The sequence below is a fragment of the Octopus sinensis genome, linkage group LG3 (assembly GCF_006345805.1).
Source record: "Octopus sinensis linkage group LG3, ASM634580v1, whole genome shotgun sequence".
Classification (NCBI taxonomy): Eukaryota; Metazoa; Mollusca; class Cephalopoda; order Octopoda; family Octopodidae; genus Octopus; species Octopus sinensis.
In genome coordinates this window covers 21,950,631-21,971,646 of record NC_042999.1, presented here as the reverse complement: position 1 = coordinate 21,971,646, position 21,016 = coordinate 21,950,631, and the positions used below count along the sequence as shown (strand labels likewise).

Sequence of the window (21,016 nt, the reverse complement as noted above, 5' to 3'; positions counted from 1 at the left end):
TTGACTACTGTGCTGTCAAAGAAATACGACCTCTTATATTGATCCAGTAAACACGCATGCCATTTCAAGTGCAATTTCGATGTTCAAGGCGATATTAATATTAACATTAACTGCAGCAAATATAGCAGCGCTTTTGCCAATTCATTTGTTATCAGTGCTAAGTTCATCTCTTCCTAAATATATAGCTTGCAGGCAGAATAAAATACATCATAATTACCTGATTGTGGATGCGCAATGGCCCAGTGGTTAGAGTAGCGGACTCGCAGTTGGAGGATCGAGGTTTCGATTCCCAGACCGGGCCTTGTCTGTGTTTATTGAGCGGAAACACCTAAAAGCTCTACGAGGCTCCGGCAGCGGGTGGGGGTGGCGACCCCTGTTGTACTCTTTTGCCACAACTGTCTCTCACTCTCTTTTTCTGTTTCTCGAGTAACGCTGCGATGGACTGGCGTCCCGTCCACCTGAGGGGTACACATATGCCACAGAAACCGGGTCCATGAGCCTGGCTAGGCTTTAAAAGAGCGACGTTTATCGTTTTATAATTACCTGATTACTTGCACGTAGATTTTCTACATAAAGACGAAAAAGACTTCGTCTTTATGTAGTATACCTACAGTATTCTAAAGAAAGGGGTGATAGATTTCCAGGGAAAAGAGCATCAATATATCTGTGGAAATTTATACAATCATCTATTTGAATTTACAGTGTTGTGTAAGATGTTATTGATGACTATTTGAAGCAAAAGAAATCAGCAAGCAACAAACTCCACCGGTATCCGGCAACATAAAGTAGCTTAAAGATATATCCATATAGTATTTGTTAACACAACGGTGATATTGGTGGGAAAGGAAGGCCTACAACCATGATCGGATTTTTAGAGCTTACATGATGATGGAAAGAGCTGAACTGAATGCACGCATTAGAAACCTAATAACCAGATGGTAGGTTACATCCAGGAAGGCGGCAAGGTGGCAGAATCGTTAGCACGCCGGGCGAAAATGCGTAGCCATATTTCGTCTGCCGTTACGTTCTGAGTTCAAATTTCGCCGAGGTCGACTTTACCTTTCATCCTTTCGGGGTCGATAAATTAAGTACCAGTTACGCACTGGGGGCGATATAATTGACTTCATCCGTTTGCCTGTCCTTGTTTATCCTCTCTGTGTCTACCCCCTTGTGGGTAGTAAAGAAATGGGTAGGTTACAACCTGGCGACGAAGTCTAACTCTCTCATTAAACAAATAATTAAACAAAGGAAAATTTCTACCAATGAGTTTTCACAGATTTCCATCTACCTATTTTCACTGTGGAGGCTGCTTTATATAACACTTACCTAAGACTCTACGCTATAGAATAGAACCCCAAAACGCATCGTTGAAAAGCAAGCTTGTAAACCACAAGACTGTAAGTTAACCAAATGTATATCTTCACTTGCGGAGGCATAATGGCCTAGTGGTTAGGGCAGCGGACTCGCGGTCGTAAGATCGCGATTTCCATTCCCAGACCGGGCGATGTGAGTGTTTATTGAACGAAAACACCTAAAGTTCCACGAGGCTCCGGCAGGGGGTGGTGGCGATCCCTGCTGTACTCTTTCGCCACAACTTTCTTTCACTCTTTCTTCTGTTGGCCTGCTCGCTTAGCCAGCGGGGTGGCGTCATTTGAAGGCTAAAACAATGCGAAGCGCATTGTGACCAGCGATGTGTAACAACATCTGATGGCCTGGTCGGTCACGGTGATCACGGATATCTTCACCTACCATTTTCTTGATGCTGTTCGTAATTACAACTGTTAACAACATCACTGTTTAATTAGGATTAGCTAATCCGTACATCCGGTATTGAATAGTAATAACTGAAAATAGCCATGCATCGATGAAATTAAAAACAAATTATTCATTAAATAATAACATTTTTAATTATTGCAGCAATTACTGGAGACAGTTCTGACATGGTGCTCTCGTATTGTCACCTCATCAGTGGGCATTAACGTCCCATGCATGTTAAGTCTGCGGCCATGCTGGTGCACTGCCTTGAAGAATTTTAGTCTGGTGAATCGACCCCAGTACTTAAAATTTTAAGCCCGGTCTCTTTAGCCGAATTGCAAAGGAACATGGGCGCAAACACCAACATCGGTTGTCAAACGGTGGTAGGGTGGGGGTCAAACATAGAGACGCCCACACATACACATTCACACGCATACATATATATATACTTACTTGGAAATGGATGCATTACATTTAATTACACAGTAATTAATATATACATACTAGCAGTATCGCCCGGCGTTGCTCGGGTTTGTAAGGGAAATAACTATATAAGCATTTTTAGAGAGTTATAGCCAAAAAATAGCCAAAAAATGCATTAAAAATGGGAAAAAAATTATGGTATTTTTTTAAAATCGTTGACTCATCGTAGACATTTTTAGAGAGTTACTTCCCTTATTTAATAGCGAAGAAAAGGCATTAAAATGGAAAAAATGATGGTAAATTTTTTTTAAATCGTAGACTCATCGTAGACGCACGCTAATACACAGAATGGCTCGATATGAATCACGACTATAAGATACCCGGTTTTGGTTAAACTGCACCGCAAAATGTGGGAGTAGTTAAGAATCTAAATCGTAGGAGACAGACACACAACCTCACTTTTATATATAAAGATTTCATTTATTATTTATATGTATATTATATATTATCCATTTTCGAGTAAGATTATTTTCGCCTTTTTGATACAACTTTCTATTCTGTTTTCTTCCTGTAACCTTCTCTAATTCCCTTTTTCTCCCCCTCGCTCTTCACCGTTTTCTATCTGTCTCTCTCTTTGCCTTCTTTCTCTTTTTTCTCTCTATCATTGTACACACGTGACCATCGTCCATCTTTCATTTTCTCATGTGACCATGGGTCATTTCTCTGTGTTTATATGTCCTGTTTCCTATTTTTCTCGTTGTTTACGTATTTAACTAGTTTGTTCACGTATTTCATGTTATTTGTACTGTTGATGACGTCCTGTACCCATATAATATATATATATATATATATTATATATATATATATATATATATGTATATATATATATTCTTTCACTTGTCTACCACATTCATTCACAAGGCTTTGGTCGGCCTAAATCTACAGTAGAACACACTTGGCCAAGGTGCCACGCTATGAGACTGAACCCGAAGCGATGCGGTTGAGAAGCATGCTTCTAACCACACACCCACGCCTGCATAGAATTGCTTTGGGAAAATAATTACTCACTGATATGTTTTTAGAACTGTGTAAATTTAACTATCAACTATCTAGCTTATCTTGCTCGCGGACACTGCAGCGGTGTTAACAAGATATACAAATATGATTTGCGGTTTGATGTCTGGTACCCTATCGATTCGAACATGTGCAGTCAGCTGTGACTGATTACTCAAAAGAAATCAATAAAGGAAAGCCATAAATTCGCCATGCTACTAACTAGAGTATTAAAGAGACCAAACTATACAGTTAACCATTATAATATAAATAACATATTTCAGATTGGGAGTAGATATTAGTATAACAGTTGAAATATTTCTAGATATAATTTCAGCCGCAACAGCAGCTGTAACAGCAGTCTATAAAAAAATTCTTCGCCATTAGCTGAAAAGTAGAACATGCGCTGTCAGTTCATTTTGCTGATATAAGTGGTTCGCAATTTGCTTTTATGTTGTCATTCTCTTACCGAATGAAAGAGAGGTAAGTGCATAGATAGGGAATTAATAGTAACTTTTATTTGGAACATCACGGACTTGGATTACCATTGTACACCTTTTAGCATCCTGACATCCCCGTGATTAGACGGAAAGAAATAAATACTATCTGACAAGAGCCTTAACTGTAGTGAATTATAATATAACAGAGGATGTTTTAAGGTAAGCTGAGCGGAATATGAAGTTTGAATATAAGTGTAAAAAATGTAATGGCTTGCTTGACTTTCAATTTACAGATTAGCAATATCAGAGAAATGTTCTGTCGTAACATGTCAGAAGAAGTAACTTCATTTTTCATTGGTTTTATAAAACCAAACTTTGCCCTTACATTTCGGATGACTTTTCCTGCTGTCGAAAGGAATTAATGAGATCTAGCTGCGATTATATGTAGTTCATTTGTATGATGTCGGAATTGCAGAGAGAAATTTCCTAATCTTCATATTAACACACTCATGTTGGTTCTGAAAAATCTTATTTTTGAAATGGAAGTTGGACAGTTTTTCACTTTAATCAAATGGAAATGCTGTACATGAACTGATAAATTATCGTAATTTTGACAAGAAGGTCAATAGTTCGTATGAAAACCTCTATCTAGATTTCTTTAGTAAATGGGTTTTAATTTCGCCTCGTAACCTCGAGAGAGAACGAATTTACTTGGGAGGAGATGACGTACCTTGTCTCTTTGAGATTGCGTAATATGAATAAAAGCTTTCATTCAAACAATAACGGTATATGTTATCAGATCCTTAGTACTATGAACATTAATATGTTGAAAAGACAAAGAGTGATAGAATGAAAAAAAAAGAAAGAAAAAAAGAAAAAAGTATCTTCAACGAGAAACTGAAACCTCACCGTGGTTACTCAGCCTGTTTCAAAAAGAAAGGAAGTTTTCTCCAAATCAATTCTTATCGCCTGAAGTAAAGAAAGATTATGAAATTCTAGATCACCCGCCACCGCCCAAACTTGATCGTTACGAGTGGAATATATTTTAACATAGGTGAAGGCAGCGAGCTAGCAGAAACGTTAGCACGCCGGGCGAAATGCGTAGACGTTATGTTCTGAGTTCAAATTCCGCCGAGGTCGACTTTGCCTTTCATCCTTTCGGGTTCGATAAATTAAGTACTAGTCACGCACTGGGGTCGATGTAATCATTTAATCCCTTGTCTGTCCTTGTTTGTCCCCTCTATGTTTAGCCCCTTGTGGGCAATAAAGAAATAAGAAACGTTAGCACGCCGGGCGATATGCGTAGCCGTATTTCGTCTGTCGTTACGTTCCGAGTTAAAATTTCGCCGAAGTCGACTTTGCCTTTTATCCTTTCGGGGTCGATAAATTAAGTACCAGTTACACACTTGGGTCGATATAATCGACTTAATCTGTTTGACTGTCCTTGTTTGTCCTCTCCGTGTTTAGCCCCTTGTGGGTAGTAAAGAAATAGGTATACTCAATCAGAGATAACTTTTGTTAAGCAACAGCAAAGGGCCAACAAAAGAACAGGTCTCTAAGTGTCCACCCGGTCTGCAAGAATAGCAGCTAAATACACATCGAATTACAGTCTAATATCATAAAAGAAGTATATTTTGAATCATGTAGTCATAGATGTTTAATTTGAAAAAATAAGAATAAAACGGGTTAGGCATGGTTGGATTACCTGCTCCATCGGGGCTAATCTGGAACTAAGCCGCATGACTTATAACAACAAATATCTAATACATCTTGTAATCGATAACACTGAAATAGCAACAGAACCAGACGAAACTCCAATATAATCGGTATCAACAGAATAGTCATCTCATTCTCCTCCCCTTACTCCTCCTTCTCATCATGATCATGGACATCATTCATCAAGAACAACAACAACAACAACAGCAGCAACAGCAACAATAACAGCAATATTAGTGGAAGCTGGAAATATAAGAGGAAGTAAGTCTAGCTATATATTTTTAGCCGCTAAGAAACATTTGAAATAACAGAAGCAACGTTAGAGAAATATTAAACAAGTACAAATTTTTAGCAATAACACACTCACACACCATAAACCACGCCGCTGCTACCACCACCACCACACCGACACCACCACTAACAACTACAACAGCAGCAGCAGCAACAACAACAGAAGAAACAACTAGAGCAGTTTGGTTACTGATGAGTTTGTAGTTATTGTTTATTAGTTTGCTTATGTTGTTGGTGCTGATCATGATTATGATTATTGCCAATACACATACACAAATACATACATTTATATATATATATATATATATATATATATGCATACATATCCACATACATACATACATACACATGCATATATACACATATATACACACATACACTCATCTATTTATCTATCTATCTATCTATCTATCTATCTATCTATCTATCTATCTATCTATCTATCTATCTATCTATCTATCTATCTATACTATGTGTGTGTGTGTGTGTATAAATATATATGCGTATAAACGTATATGTGTGTGTATAACATAAAACACAGAATTATTGAATTACTACGATATTATAAGCCGTCAGTTCCACCTGTACATCTATATACATACCTACGTACATACATACATATGTATATAAATGTATGTATATCTCTCTAAATACATATACATATACGTTGTGTTATATATATATATATATATATAACGCGCCTTAAGGTCATCTCTACACATTTTCTACAGAAATTATAGCCTGTACTGATTTTAAGACTTTTGTATCCGTGACGTCAGATCTAAAAGACACAATGAGATCGTAGATGAAAACATGGATAATCGGCGTATATGTCATTGTTCGGGAGTTTTTGCTTCTTCATCGGCACCCATATATATAATAATGTGTGTGTGTGTGTGTGTGTGTGTGTATGAGTGTGTGGTTAGACTGATGAGCTCACGATCGTGAGGTTGTGAGTTCGTTTCCTGGACCGAGCTGTGTTTTGTGTTCTTGAGCAAGACACTTTATTTCAGATTGCTCCAATTCACTCAGCTGTAAATATGAGTTGCGTTGTCATTGATGCCAACATCGGTGGCTTAGAGAGGGGAGGCTGGTATGCATGCGCAACTATTAGTCTTCCATAAACAACCTTGCCCGGACTTGTACTTAGGAGAGGAACTTTCTAGTCACAATCCCGAAGTCGGAATTCACTATATATGCGTGAAAGTATAAATCCATACACGAGGTAGCCAAGTCATTGAATGTGTCGGATTCCTCATTACATTTGTTCCAACGTTCTGGGCCTTTAGCTCAAACCTCACCGAGTTGAATCTTTTTGTTTCGCTGACTGGCACACACTCAGACACACGTATCTCGTATGCAGAAATTACAAATAGTTGTTATGCATGAAACAAATTATTTCTACTCTATAATATCCTGGTTGCTAAGGCAGAATATGCTTACGCTGTTGTCCTAACTTGTGTGACTCTTTGTCATGCTTAAATTTATTATAGTTCTCCGGATTTACACCACGTTGAGCATGATACCTTATGATGAGCTCAACTCTGGTAAGCGACCACAACATAAACGGAGGAAATGGTATAAAGACCGTGTGAAAGAAAACCCGAAGAAACCTGATATGAAATAAAGTGATTGGGAAAATGCTGTTCTTGATCGGAACAAGTGGAGAGGTGCTGTTAGGATTGGGTGCAATACCTGGGTGGAAGAAACGATTCAGCACTCTGAGCTTAAAAGGGCCTGTCGCAAAGGAACAATTGGAACTGTAATCAACAATGAATATTGGATATGTATTATATATGATCGTGTTCTGTTGTCAAAAGCAAGATACGTGAACCATATGAAGTCACATGAAAATCATAATGCCCAGATGGGTAATGATCTAGGACATCAACCGCTTCTTATAACGTGTGTCATGTGTCACGAACCTTGTGAGACAATATCTGGACTTAAAAGATGTATGTTAGTTCACAAAACCATTCCTTCAGAATCAGATTCCAAACGGCAAAGATATAGAGAAAATTTGAATTTCGGGGTCGATAAATTAAGTACCAGTTACACACTTGGGTCGATATAATCGACTTAATCTGTTTGACTGTCCTTGTTTTTCCCCTCCGTGTTTAGCCCCTTGTGGGTAGTAAAGAAATAGGTGTACTCAATCAAAGATAACTTTTGTTAAGCAACAACAAAGGGCCAACAAAAGAGCAGGTCTCTAAGTGTCCACCCGGTCTGCAAGAAATAGCGTTTTAAACCTGTTAGTCAGCAGCTGGTCTTAAGAGTCATCTAAGGTCTCCTCAACGCAGTGATTGTGCTGTGTAATAGGATGTGGTGTGTGTGTTGATGGGACGGCTATCATCTGTCAAAATATGGATATTTTATCCTGTTCATGCTATATTATTAGCATTATCCTGCGTTTGAGAATAAATATCATTTCCTTATCCGTATCTTTCAAAACATCTCAATGCTTCTAAAACAAACATGGTTTGTTGACATTCAACTTAAGTTAAATTTAACACTCACACAGACACACACACACACATTTCAAAATATAACCAAATGTGAATCGTTGGCGAGTTTCTTCCTCCGTCTTCTTTTCTATTGGACTTTCCTCTGTTTCTGAAGAAGAGTGTTGCTCGAAATGTTAAACCACCTTTCTCTCCTTCTTTGAGCGTCTGCTAATACTTTACTTGTACTAAATTGGTGTTTTATTGCGTTTGTTTATTTTCTTTTTGGGGGATTTTGTTTATATATGTGTGTGAGTGTGTTTTCATTCGCGTTAGTTAACTACAGAATTTAGGCGCTTCTTAACAGCCTAGTCATATTTACTGACAATTATAATTCTCCATTTTGGTTAAACATTGCAAGCTGCTGTTTATTTAAATTTTATTGGTACACATTAGCGAATCACTAAATCATCCAGTAAATCATCCAGAATAAAGCCGAGATCGAGCGGGCTTAACTGATGAGGCAACGGAAATTACCGAAACTGATATCAGTATTAAGAATACTCAGTCGGCATTTTTCGGACCATTCAGGTCCCTATTAGTTTTTTATGTTTTCCTTCACGTGCTTTAACTACAGCATTAGATCATTTTAGCTCTTATTTGTAGCAATGTAATGGTTTCTTAACACCTTAGTCACATTTACTGACAATCATAATTGTCCTACTGTTTATATCACGTGATCGCGTGACCGACCAGACCATCAGATGTTTTACACACCGCTGGTCACAATGCGTTCGCATTGTTTTAGCCTTCGAATGACGCCACCTCACAGGCTAAGCGAGCAGGCCAACAGAAGAAAGAGAGAGAGAAAGAGTGGTGAAAGAGTACAGTAGGGATCACCACCCCCTGCCGGAGCCTCGTGGAGCTTTTATGTGTTTTCGCTCAATAAACACACGCAACACCCGGTCTGGGAATCGAAACCGCGATCCTACGGCCGCGAGTCCGTTGCCGTAACCACTAGGCCATTGTGCCTCCACTGTTTATATATAAATATATATATATAATATATATATAAATAAATATATATAATATATATATGTATATATATATATATATGTTTATATATATATATATATACACATACACATACATATATCTATATATATATGCGGTTGAAAAGCATATATATACATATACACATACAGAAGCTCACATGCTCACACACAGAAACATACACACGCGCACAAACATATATACACCATTGTATATATATATATATATATATATATATATATATATATATATATATATAAATGGAAAATAATACCGGTTTCAGTCTTTGTCTCTTTTTCGCAGAAGAAACAATTAAATTGCGGGAAAATTAAATGAAATGCTTTTTAAAAATATTTCAAAAGTTTTCAAATGCAAGGGACATTTTCCTTTTATCTGTCTGTTTGTCTCTCTGTTTTACTCTTGTGCGGGCTTGGTAGCAGGTAGCAGTCTTAATATTTGATATATTAGTTCTTGGTTTTGATTGTTTAAGCAGCAGTAGTAGCTGAGGAAGGAGGCAGCGAAGAAGAAGAAGAAGAAGAAGAAGAAGAAGAAGAAGAAGAAGAAGAAGAAGAAGAAGAAGAAGAAGAAGAAGAAGAAGAAGAAGAAGTAGGAACAGAAGAGAAAGAATAATAAAAATGCGGTAGTGGTATGACAGTAGTAGGATGTTTGGAATCCTCTTAAATGGTCAAGTGAGCTAAAAGTGACCTGTGGTTGTAATAGTAGTGATTGAAATAGTTCTGAATAAATTCCTGTGAAGTGACTGTTCTGAATATATCGTTTTAAATATTTGCTTGGGTATTATTCTAAGGCCCGGGTAATAGTGTCATTTGTGGTGGACGCATTCAAAAGGGGTTTATATCACCTTTTCCAGGCATTAGATAACTTTATGCAAGGAAAAAACTTCATATCTGAAGAAGATGCAAAAACAACCTCTCGTGATTTCATCCCTTCTTGCTCTCCAGAATTCTTCGCTATCGGCATAAATATGCCACCGATAAAATGGCAAAGTTGTGTTGATGATTTAGGTACATACTTTGATTGAGATGAAATAAAATAAACTTTCAGTTCAAAATCGGACGTTTCATTCTTAATGACCTGATATCTACTACGAAATGATGAAAGACGAAGGTGACTTAGTTTGAATTTGAACTAAGGGAATAACGAACCAGAACGCAAGAGTGTTTCTGTCATTCCATCCGCTTATTCAATCAAATGATGGATGGAAGCACTCCGTCGGTTACGACGATGAGGGTTCCGGTTGATCCGAATCAACGGAACAGCCTGCTCGTGAAATTAACGTGTAAGTGGCTGAGCACTCCACAGACACGTGCACCCTTAACGTAGTTCTCGGGGATATTCAGCGTGACACGGAGAGTGACAAGGCCGGCCCCTTGAAATACAGGTACAACAGAAACAGGAAGTAAGAGAAAGTTGTGGTGAAAGAGTACAGCAGGGATCACCACCATCCCCTGCCGGAGCCTCGTGGAACTTTTTTATGTGTTTTCGCTCAATAAACACTCACAACGCCCGGTCTGGGAATCGAAACCGCGATCCTATGACCGCGAGTCCGCTGCCCTAACCACTGGGCCATTACGCCTCCTCAATCAAATACCTCACAATGAAGAAGAGAATTGTGACGTATCATTTAAGCCATTCGGACATTTGTTTCAATCTTCACCTGACGTTGCAAAGCAAATTCTGTTTGATATCTTTTACCTCATTCATTGAATTAATTTTTTTTTGTTTTGATTTAGTTCATATATTTTATCTTGCAGAATTGCAATTCTTACTTGAAAAAATGCCAGGTAGGTTAAGAAAATTCTTCAACTGCGTAGCCACCTTTTTTAAATGTTCGAAACGCTGTAAGCATGATATCCAACTCGATGAAGATGAAGCTATTGAGTCTGCTGATGTGTGTTGTATGATTCCTGGACCTAAAATAGAAACGTATAACCCTACGGTGATTTACTGTAGCCCACGAAATACTCTGGATCTCCAAGGCAAACCAAATTCTGTCTTTCATGACAAATATGACAAATGTGAATCATTTGTACAAAGCATTCGTTGGTTAAACATAAAATCCTTCGAAGATTCAGACAATATTTCTGAGACAGATCTGTGTGAAATTATAACTCCAGACCAATGGAAGCCTGAAAATGACATGCGTTTCCGTTACGGCCATCAAATTACGTTGATGGATCCAATCATAAGGTACAGTATAAAATAGTTATATATGAATTACAACCATGACAAACAAACATGGGTATACAGCTTCTACACGACACAATTCTTCCACATTCAACAATACCGTTATGTACGTTGAAATAAGAAAGATGGTGGGGATATAAACGGTTTGTTTAAGATGAAAATAATTTTGAGTAAATATAATGTTGACTAAAAGAAGCACAGCACGTAATACATATTTGTAAGAATCATAGTTAAGAAGATGACTGATAGCATTTATAGTATTGGATAAAAACATAGTAGATAGATTGAGATAAAACAAGAGCAGTTATAATAAGAATATAATTTGCTGGTGTGGATAGAAGAGATAATGGCTATAAAAAACAATATAGCAATGAGATAAAAAGATAGCAGAAAAAAATCATAGAAGTTTCTATGAGATAAAACAGCTAACAGAAACTGTGATATCGAATGAAGAGTTTGAAGGGAAGATAACATACAATATCTCTAAGAAATATGTAACAACCAACTGAAAAGAAGTTGACACTTAACTCCTGTTAATTATAACACGATATTAATTTAAATGTAATTTTTGTATACCACGATTAAATATGACAACATATTTCAAATATATTGCGGATTTTTTGGTTAAACAAGAATATTTTCTGTTTCAGTCTGATGAGATCCGTGCTTGAGATGTTGCGCAGACGATAATTACCGGCGCATGGAAATAGAAATCGGGAAGCAATGATAAGAAAGAAAAAGACACTGATTTATTGGATATTGTTTCTTGATATATTATTGACTGGCATTATTAATGATTACACAAAGGCGTGAGCTGGTAGAATCGCTAGCACGCCGAGCGAAAATGCTTAGCGGCATTTCGTCTGTCTTTACCTTCTGAGTTCAAATTCCGCCGAGGTCGACTTTGCCTTTCATCCTTTCGGGGTCGATTAAATAAGTACCAGTTACGCACTGGGGTCGATATAATCAACTTAATCCATTTGTCTGTCCTTGTTTGTCCTCTTTGTGTCTAGCCCCTTGTGGGTAGTAAAGAAATAGGCATTTCGTCTGTCTTCACGTTCTGTGTTCAAATTCCGCCGAGGTCGAATTTGCCTTTCATCCTTTCGGGTTCGATGTAATCGGCTTACCTCCTCCCCCGAAGTTGATCGCCTTGTGGCAAAATTTGAAGTTATCATTAGTGATTCGACAAGGGCGGCGAATTGGCAAACTCGTTAATGCGCCGAGTAAAATGCTTAGCGGCATTTCGTCCGTCTCTACGTTCTGAGTTCAAATTCTGCCGAGATCGACTTTACCTTTCATACCTTCAGAGTTGATAAAATAAGTATCAGTTGAGCACTGGAGTCGATGTAATCGGCTTACCCCTTCCCTCGTAATTGCTGGCGTTGTACCAAAATTTAAAATCATTGTCAATGATTAACTAAAGGCGGCGAGCTGGTACAATCGTTAGCACGCCGGGGAAAATGCTTAGCGGTATCTCGTCCTTGTTTATGTTCAAATTCCACCGAGGTTGGCTTTGCCTTTCAACATTTCTTAGTCGATAAAATCGGAATCTTTTGAACACTGTTGTTGACATAATCTACTTATCTCTCCTTCGAAACTGCTGGCTTAGAACCAAAATTTAAATCCACTAATAATGATTAGACATTAAGAGAATGAAGTCCGTAATATTCTGTATGAATTACTGCACTACAGTAACAGCACACCGAATAAGCATCTCATTTATCTACTTATGTATAGGATGGTCCTATACATTGGGTGAAAAAAGTCCTGTGACTTTAGAAGGCATCTAAAGCTAGGCTTCGGGTTTAGACATCCGTAGAAAATTATATTTCATGATAAATATCGTAACACCGATTCTCTTGTAACAAAGTATTTTCGGTCAAATTTTATAAATGTTCTTCTTGAGACTCAGACAACAGTTCTGAATTAAATCTTTTTCCTTCTCTAGACTACTGACACCGAAAAGTAATAAGAACAATAGAGGCACAATATAATAATATCAAACACATGTACTGGTTTTAGTATATTCACATTCATTGAAACTGACACAGTCACACATAGAGAAGGTCTGTATGGACTCCATCATTTTTGTGGCACAAAATGATGCGACGCCATGTCCTGTGTAATATTTTACGAAGCTGTGTTTTTGGAGATTGTTGCAAAGGCTGCCAAAACAGAGTCCTTCAGCTGTTGGGTATTCTGGTATCGCTCTTTGAAACTCTCTCTTTGATAACAGAAAAGTAAAACAATATTTGCAGGTGATGATAAGATTTTCGGGCCACTTTGTACATTGTAGACACTGATGGCACAAACACTAATCCAACATCGCAATGCTTAAGGGGTGGAGGACTTAAGTAAGAAAGACGTTGAGAAATAAAAATGTTCTATTGTATTTAAGTTAATAATTTTGTAAAGGATATTATAATTTAGATTAAAGCAACAATATGTGTTTAAAAAGAAAGGATATAATACCTGGCGCATGACGGCAAGAAAACTATGTAACTGCCATGAGATAAGGACAAAACCTAAAAGTAATATTGGAAAAGTTATAAAGGCCTGATGATGAGGTAAGAAACAACGGTGACAAAGCACAGTAAAATTGAAACAAAAAATATATATATGAAAATCTGAAACGAAAGATGGCATGTTCTAGGATAGTACTGTAATATTAAAATAAGAATATAACAAACACATGATAGAAAGGCGGCGAGCTGGCAGAAACGTTAGCACGCCGAGCGAAATGCTTGGAGGTATTTCATCTGCCGTTACGTTCTGAGTTCAAATACCGCCAAGGTCGATTTTGCCTTTCATCCTTTTGTGGTCGATAAATTAAGTACCAGTTACGCACTGGGGTCGATGTAATTGGCTTAATCCGTTTGTCTGTCCTTATTTGACTCCTCTGTGTTTACCCCCTTGTGGGTAGTAAAGGTATAGGTATTTTGCCCGTCTTCACGTTCTGAGTTCAAATTCCGCCGAGGTCGACTTTACCTTTCATCCTTTCGGGCTCGATGAATTAAGTACCAGTTATGCACTGGGGTCGATGTAATCGACCTAATCCACTTGTCTGTCCTTGTTTGTCCTCTCTATGTTTGGCCCCTTGTGGGTAATAAAGAAATAAGAGGGAAAGAACCGATGCCCACCTGTAATTTTATGTTCCGCTCTAGTACACTCAAAAACTCTCTTGAACTCTCGAAAAACTTTAATTTCGACTTAGAGGGGAAGAGTAACTAGCATTTTTAAAAGAAACAAATTTTAAAAGACGACGGATAATCGTTGTGCCAATGAATATAGTACAGTAGCTAGAATGTGACAAAAACATTGTTTACAGTTATATAAAATATTAATATGTAGATAACAAACAGTAGCTATAAATATAATGTAACAAAGAAATGAAAAGATAACAGTGTAAAGAACTAAGAAGTATTTAAAGATAACAATTGTAATTATAAAATACTGAGAGACAGAAGGCGACAGAAAAATTTGGAGAAAAACACGATTATACTTTTTGAACAAATATTGTTAGTACACTTTATTTCATGGGAAATATAACATTTGTATAATATCCGATAGTTGTTAATTATAACACGGGGTATTCTAATAATATCCAGTCTCGAACACGAGGTGTAAATGTAATTCTCTGTTCTTAATAAATACAAAGCGTAAAACTTTTAATTCTAAACTCTTGTTAAATAGATATATATATATATATATATATATATATATATATATATATATATATATATATATATATATGCACTATAGTTTCTAATGCAAACACCAGAGACACACGACTACAAGAACTAAAAGATACCCTTATCACCAGGAACTACCCACCTTCACTTATTGACATGTGCATTCAACGTGCCCTTAAACTTAACATCAAGGAACTGAGACATCCCAAATCAAAGAAAAACTTACGACCAAAAGCCTTACCATACATCTCCACACACAACCCTCTCAATAATGAAGCCTTTGGCACCATCCTCCACAACATACCCCTCCTAAAAAATGACCACAGAATGAACACAATCCTCCAAACACACACGATCATAAAAAGCAAGAGACAGCCTAAATCTATGAAAAGTCTCCTAACACAAGCCCGAATACACTCTTCAACACAGAAGCCGACAGTAGAAAAATGTGGAAGACCCAATTGCGGGATATGCGATTATCTAATTGAGGGATCAGAGTCCTCCTTCAAACAGGGACAACAGTTTACAGTGAAAAGCAAATTCACATGTGCTTCGGAGAACCTGATATACACACTACCCTGCTCTGGGTGTCAAGAGCAGTACATAGGCCAAACAAAAAATAGTTTGCGTAAAAGAATGGCCCTGCACAGATCCCAGATAAAAATTCCCCAAAACAGAAAAATAGCTTTCAGCCAACACATAGATACTTGCGCCAACAACAAAACACCAGGCTTCAGGATTTTCCCCCTCTACCAATTTAGGGACGATACAACCTCGAGACAACGAATAAGTAAAGAAACTCTCTTTATTACAAAATACAGGCCACTTCTTAACGGGTCTACGACAAACGATTAATATACCTCAACTTTAGAATAACAGAAATACACACACAAATATTACATTCCAAAGAATCCATTACAAATCAGCCCCAATCACAGCTATAATCCATAACGTGCCAACTTCAAGTCATACAACACCTCACTACTTTCACTCATTCATATTCTCCCTTCTTTTTTTCTTCTTCTTCCTCATCTTCTTCATCATCATTATCATCATCATCGTCGTCATCATCATCACCATCATCATCATCTTCTTCTTCTCCTTCTCCTTCTTCTTCTTCTTCTTCTTCTTCTTCCTCTTCTTCTTCTTCATCATCATCAACATCGTCATCTCTTCTTCTTCTTCTTCTTCTTCTGCTCCACCTTCTACTTCTTAACTTTATCACTAATGCATTTTAGTTTAACACCTACGCAAATTCCATAAAGAAACCTTTCAATAGAAATATTCTGAATTGAACTGCAACTGCTAGCCGTCACTGACCATTCAAAATACGACCATCAAGGCACTCCCAAATTTGCCACCCCCTCTCCTCATCAACCTTCTTCTACTTCTACCCTACCAAGAATTCACAACGGCCTCGAACACACAAGTGCAAACAAGGGAGACAGAGAAAGGCAGAATGCCACTTATATTTGAACACTATACAAATATTCCTTTAAAAAAACTTTTCTTTTAATTTTTCTAAATTTAATTATTTAATCGTTACAGTTGAAAAGGTCTCAAAATGACCGAAATCGGTACTGAATGTTCTTTATAAAATTTTTTAAGCATTTTCTATTTTGACTGTTTTTCATATATATATATATATATATATTATATATATATATATATAATAATATATATGTTTGTTGTTTCAGCTCAGAGCTGCCGCAAAGCTGGGGAACTGCCGTTTTGCTACACTATTATTATTGAGAGCCACCTCTAATATGTGGCGTTAGGTGAATAAGAGACTTTGATGTCATCACTACACTCATTTGAACCTCTTGCCGCGAGGTAGGTTCATCTGGGACTCTCGACGAGAAGATGTCCAGTTTTGATTTGAAAACACCTACAGCCACTTTGTGTAGGTCCCTCAGGCTCTTTGGGAGAATATTATAAAACTGTGAACCCCTGAAACCCAAGCAGTAACTGGTCCTGAATCCCGATGGAATTGCTGGGATCATTGGCACTATGCAGTGTCGACCTGTTCTGACATTGGTGTAGATTTCAATGCCAAAATTTGGCATAATTCCTTCCAGCGTCTTCCAGACGAATATCACTGCATACCTCTCCCGCCTTCTCTCCAAGGAGTAGAGTCTTAGCTGTTTCAGCCATTCCCAGTAGCTGAGCAGTTGCAAAGGAACGGTCTTCTTTGTGACTCTTCTCTGGATTGCTTCAAGGTCTGCTGTTAATTTCACACTGTTGGATGACCATAGCTGTGAGCAGTAATCCAGGCAGCTGAGGACGAATGTCCTCCAGAGGACCATCATGGTTTCCTTTTTCTCTGATTCTGAATGTTCTCAGGATCCCTCCAGCTAGTCGTCTGCACTTTGTCGCCATCCTGGTAATGTGCACCATATATATATATATATTAATGTTTGTTTTTATGACGAATGGAAAAATAACATTAAACAACAAAATTAATCACAAGACTTTTTTGCAGATTTATTATACTGTTACTACTCAAGTACCGCAACTACGCAGAGATTCTGTTTTGATATATACGTATAAATGCCCCTCCGTTTTTAATTCTTTTCTGTGCTGCTTTGCACATTGATCGTTCCTGAACAAGCCCGGGAACATTTAAATTCTCCTGTGAGGAGACGTTAGGTAGTGTCTCACTCAATATACCTCGGATTTCAGGAGAAAGTGATATGCCTTACAGCATTTCACATCCAGCAGTTTTGCTCGATTCCGAGAGAAAGCGCGTGAGAGAGAGGCGAACCTAGTCCAGTAGTTAAATGATACCTTATTCATCGACCCGAGAGAGATGAAATGGGGACGGAAACAACACTAAGCAAAAATCATGTTAAACGCAACATACAGTTTAAATCATCTATTCCCTACGCCCGTTTCGACATAGTGGTTATTGGCATCCTCTGCAGTGAGTGTTGCTGATGCTGAGGCACTAAACGCACTAGTAGCAGTCGTACACTTACCTCCATGCACAAGATATACAATGTGTGTGTGTGTGTGTGTGGTGTACACGAGGTGGGGGCTAATATGTTCCTTGCTCTAAGGGTGTCCCGACCGGCCTGGTTGGAGGCCAAACCTTTTAAGTTATCTTACGGAGCTTAGAAAAGATGAAGGACGGCTGCAATAAGAATTTGAATCTGAGAGAGGAATATGTATTATTGTTAATCATAATTAACTGATTTCCTTGTATTTTACCCAAAGACGAGGATTTTCCAGCATCCCTCGTATGTGCGTACGTACGTGTGTATGCTCTATGGAGAAATTGTGAATGGAAGGAGACGCCGGCAGAAACCAAGGCTACGCTTTAAGGACTGTGTCAAGTCCTCGTTAAAGGCCTTTGATATGCAGGACACTGACTGGGAGAACAATGCCTGTCATCGCCACAGATGGAGGAAGCAGGTTAAGGAGGGGATCGACACTTTTGAGAGAGCACGTATCCAGCATGAAGAACTTAAGCGAGCTGCGCGAAAGCGCACGGCTCGTATAGTGAATGGGGAAAGCATGGTCTGCAATGTTTGCAGTCGTGTATGCCGCAAATGCAAAATATAATTTAGTCCTAGAGCACACAATGTTCTTGAGGTTCGGCAATGGTCTTCCTCGGTCACGAGTGGACGGCCATCATGTACGTATGCGTATATATTTGCTATTTGTATACAAAAATGGTCTTGACAGTAAATTCGAACATTTGGCCAGCTAAGCAACCCTCCGACTGTCTGACGATCACCGAAACTTCGAAGTCACTGTCAACGACATTCTTGTATGAGAATAACAACTTTGTACTCTGGAAGAATATAGATTAATGTAAAACAAATTTTTATTATAAATGAACGTAAGAACAAATGTTAGTGTGAGTGTGAGTGTGTGCGTGATGACTGAGACTTCAAGTTTCACCTTAGCTGTACCTTCTACCATTCTGAATATCTTATTTGTAGCTTGTTTTGATTAACACAAAATGTTACAAACAACACACACACACACAAAAACACCCCCTATATATATATATATATATATATATATATATATATACAGGAGTGCTTGTGTATGAATATATATATATATATATATATGAATGTATATATGTATATATGTATGTATACACAGAGAATCTCACACACATATCTATATTCGTGTGTCTGTATTTCGCCAAAAAATGCCAAACAAATATAGAAAGAAAGACAAATCTAAGCATTACTTACAGTGTTACGTTTTGTTTATTTTCATAGAATTTACATTTACTCCTTGAGGAATAGGCAAAGTAGATGCCAGTCTTATACGAATTGCAAATTCGATTTCCGGCGTGGTTTGAAAGTCGAATCGTTAAGGTACACCAAATTAAGCGATATGCATTTCGTTCAGCACTCTACCAATTCTTCTAACTTACTTCTATTTTAGATATACGAAATAATATTGCAGCATATAATTGGATGGTTTTTAACAGAGGTCTTCGAATCCATATTTATCGATATCCAATTTCCTATGAGAAATGTTAGGTTAAAAAAAATATACAAGTTCTCGGATTCATATATTTACATTCAATATCTAATGCTTTAAAATTGTTGTTCAATCTTTTAATATTTTTTGTTTTGCTTTTATATTTTATAGCTTTCTTTTTTCTTTTTTTTTTGTTACTGCAAAGCTCTCATGAGAAATTTATTATGATATTTCTTAATTTTATGCAGAATTTCATACTGATAAATGTTTCAGTACATTTTATTCCTTCTTAGTTTTTTTCATTTTTTTTTATTCACTAATCTTCAGGATTTTAAAAGCACATATAAACCTATATACGTCAACTGTACTCACGTAGATAAACTGGAGTTACCACGTAATAATATTGGTGTGAAAAGAAATAATTGCGTGTGGCTGTATTTCATCCAGTATTCTTCCCTCCAAAATGTTAAATGTATACACGCTAGAATTTATTACGCGAACCAAAACGGTGGACCAGATTTGAAAAGTATGCATATATATATATAGGTGTAGGAGTGGCTGTGTGGTAAGTAGCTTGCTTACCAACCACATGGTTCTGGGCTCAGTCCCACTGTGTGGCACTTGGGCAAGTGTCTTCTGCTATAGCCTCGGGCCAACCAAAGACTTGTGAGTGGATTTGGTAGACGGAAACTGAAAGAATTCCGTCGTATATATGTATATGCATATATATATATATATATATATATATATATATATATATATATATATATATATATATATAATATATATATATATATATTCATCTATGCATGTTGTATGTGTATACGTTTGTGTGTCTGTGTTTGTCCCCAAACATCGCTTGACAACCGATGCTGGTGTGTTTACGTCCCCATAACTTAGCGGTTCGGCGAAAGAGACCAATAGAATAAGTACTAGGCTTACAAAGAATAAGTCCTGGGGTCGATTTGCTCGACTAAAGGCAGTGCTCCAGCATGGCCACAGTCAAATGACTGAAACAAGTAAAAGAGTAAAAGAATACATACCTACATACATACATACATACATACATACATACAATTCATGCATACATACATACGTACATACATACGTACATATATGTCTATGGTTATGTATGTATGTCATTATTCAGTTTTATTTCAAGATTTCTTACTAATAGAGAAAGAACCGGTTTCTAACCTAGATCCAAGGTTCCTTCATTGGAATTTCATCACGGTATATATATATGTATGTATGTATGTATGTATGTATGTATGTATGTATGTATGTATGTATGTATGTATGTATGTATGTATGCATGTATATATGTATACGTGCGAGTTGGCAGAAACGTTAGCACGCCGGGCGAAATGCGTAGCCGTATTTCGTCTGCCGTTACGTTCCGAGTTCAAATTCCGCCGAGGTCGACTTTGCCTTTCATCCTTTCGAGGTCGATAAATTAAGTACCAGTTACGCACTGGGGTCGATATAATCCACTTAA

General features: G+C 37.5%; 1 protein-coding gene across 1 annotated transcript; it reads left to right on the top strand.

The window, feature by feature from the left end:
* Positions 1–10,824: 10,824 nt before the first annotated feature.
* On the top strand, positions 10,825–12,110 carry LOC118762717. Its single transcript, XM_036501685.1, has 2 exons — positions 10,825–11,383; positions 12,031–12,110. Exons 1-2 carry the CDS (start codon positions 10,971–10,973, stop codon positions 12,068–12,070), a joined length of 453 nt encoding a protein of 150 aa, XP_036357578.1. The 5' UTR covers positions 10,825–10,970; the 3' UTR covers positions 12,071–12,110.
* The last annotated feature ends 8,906 nt before the right edge of the window (positions 12,111–21,016 follow it).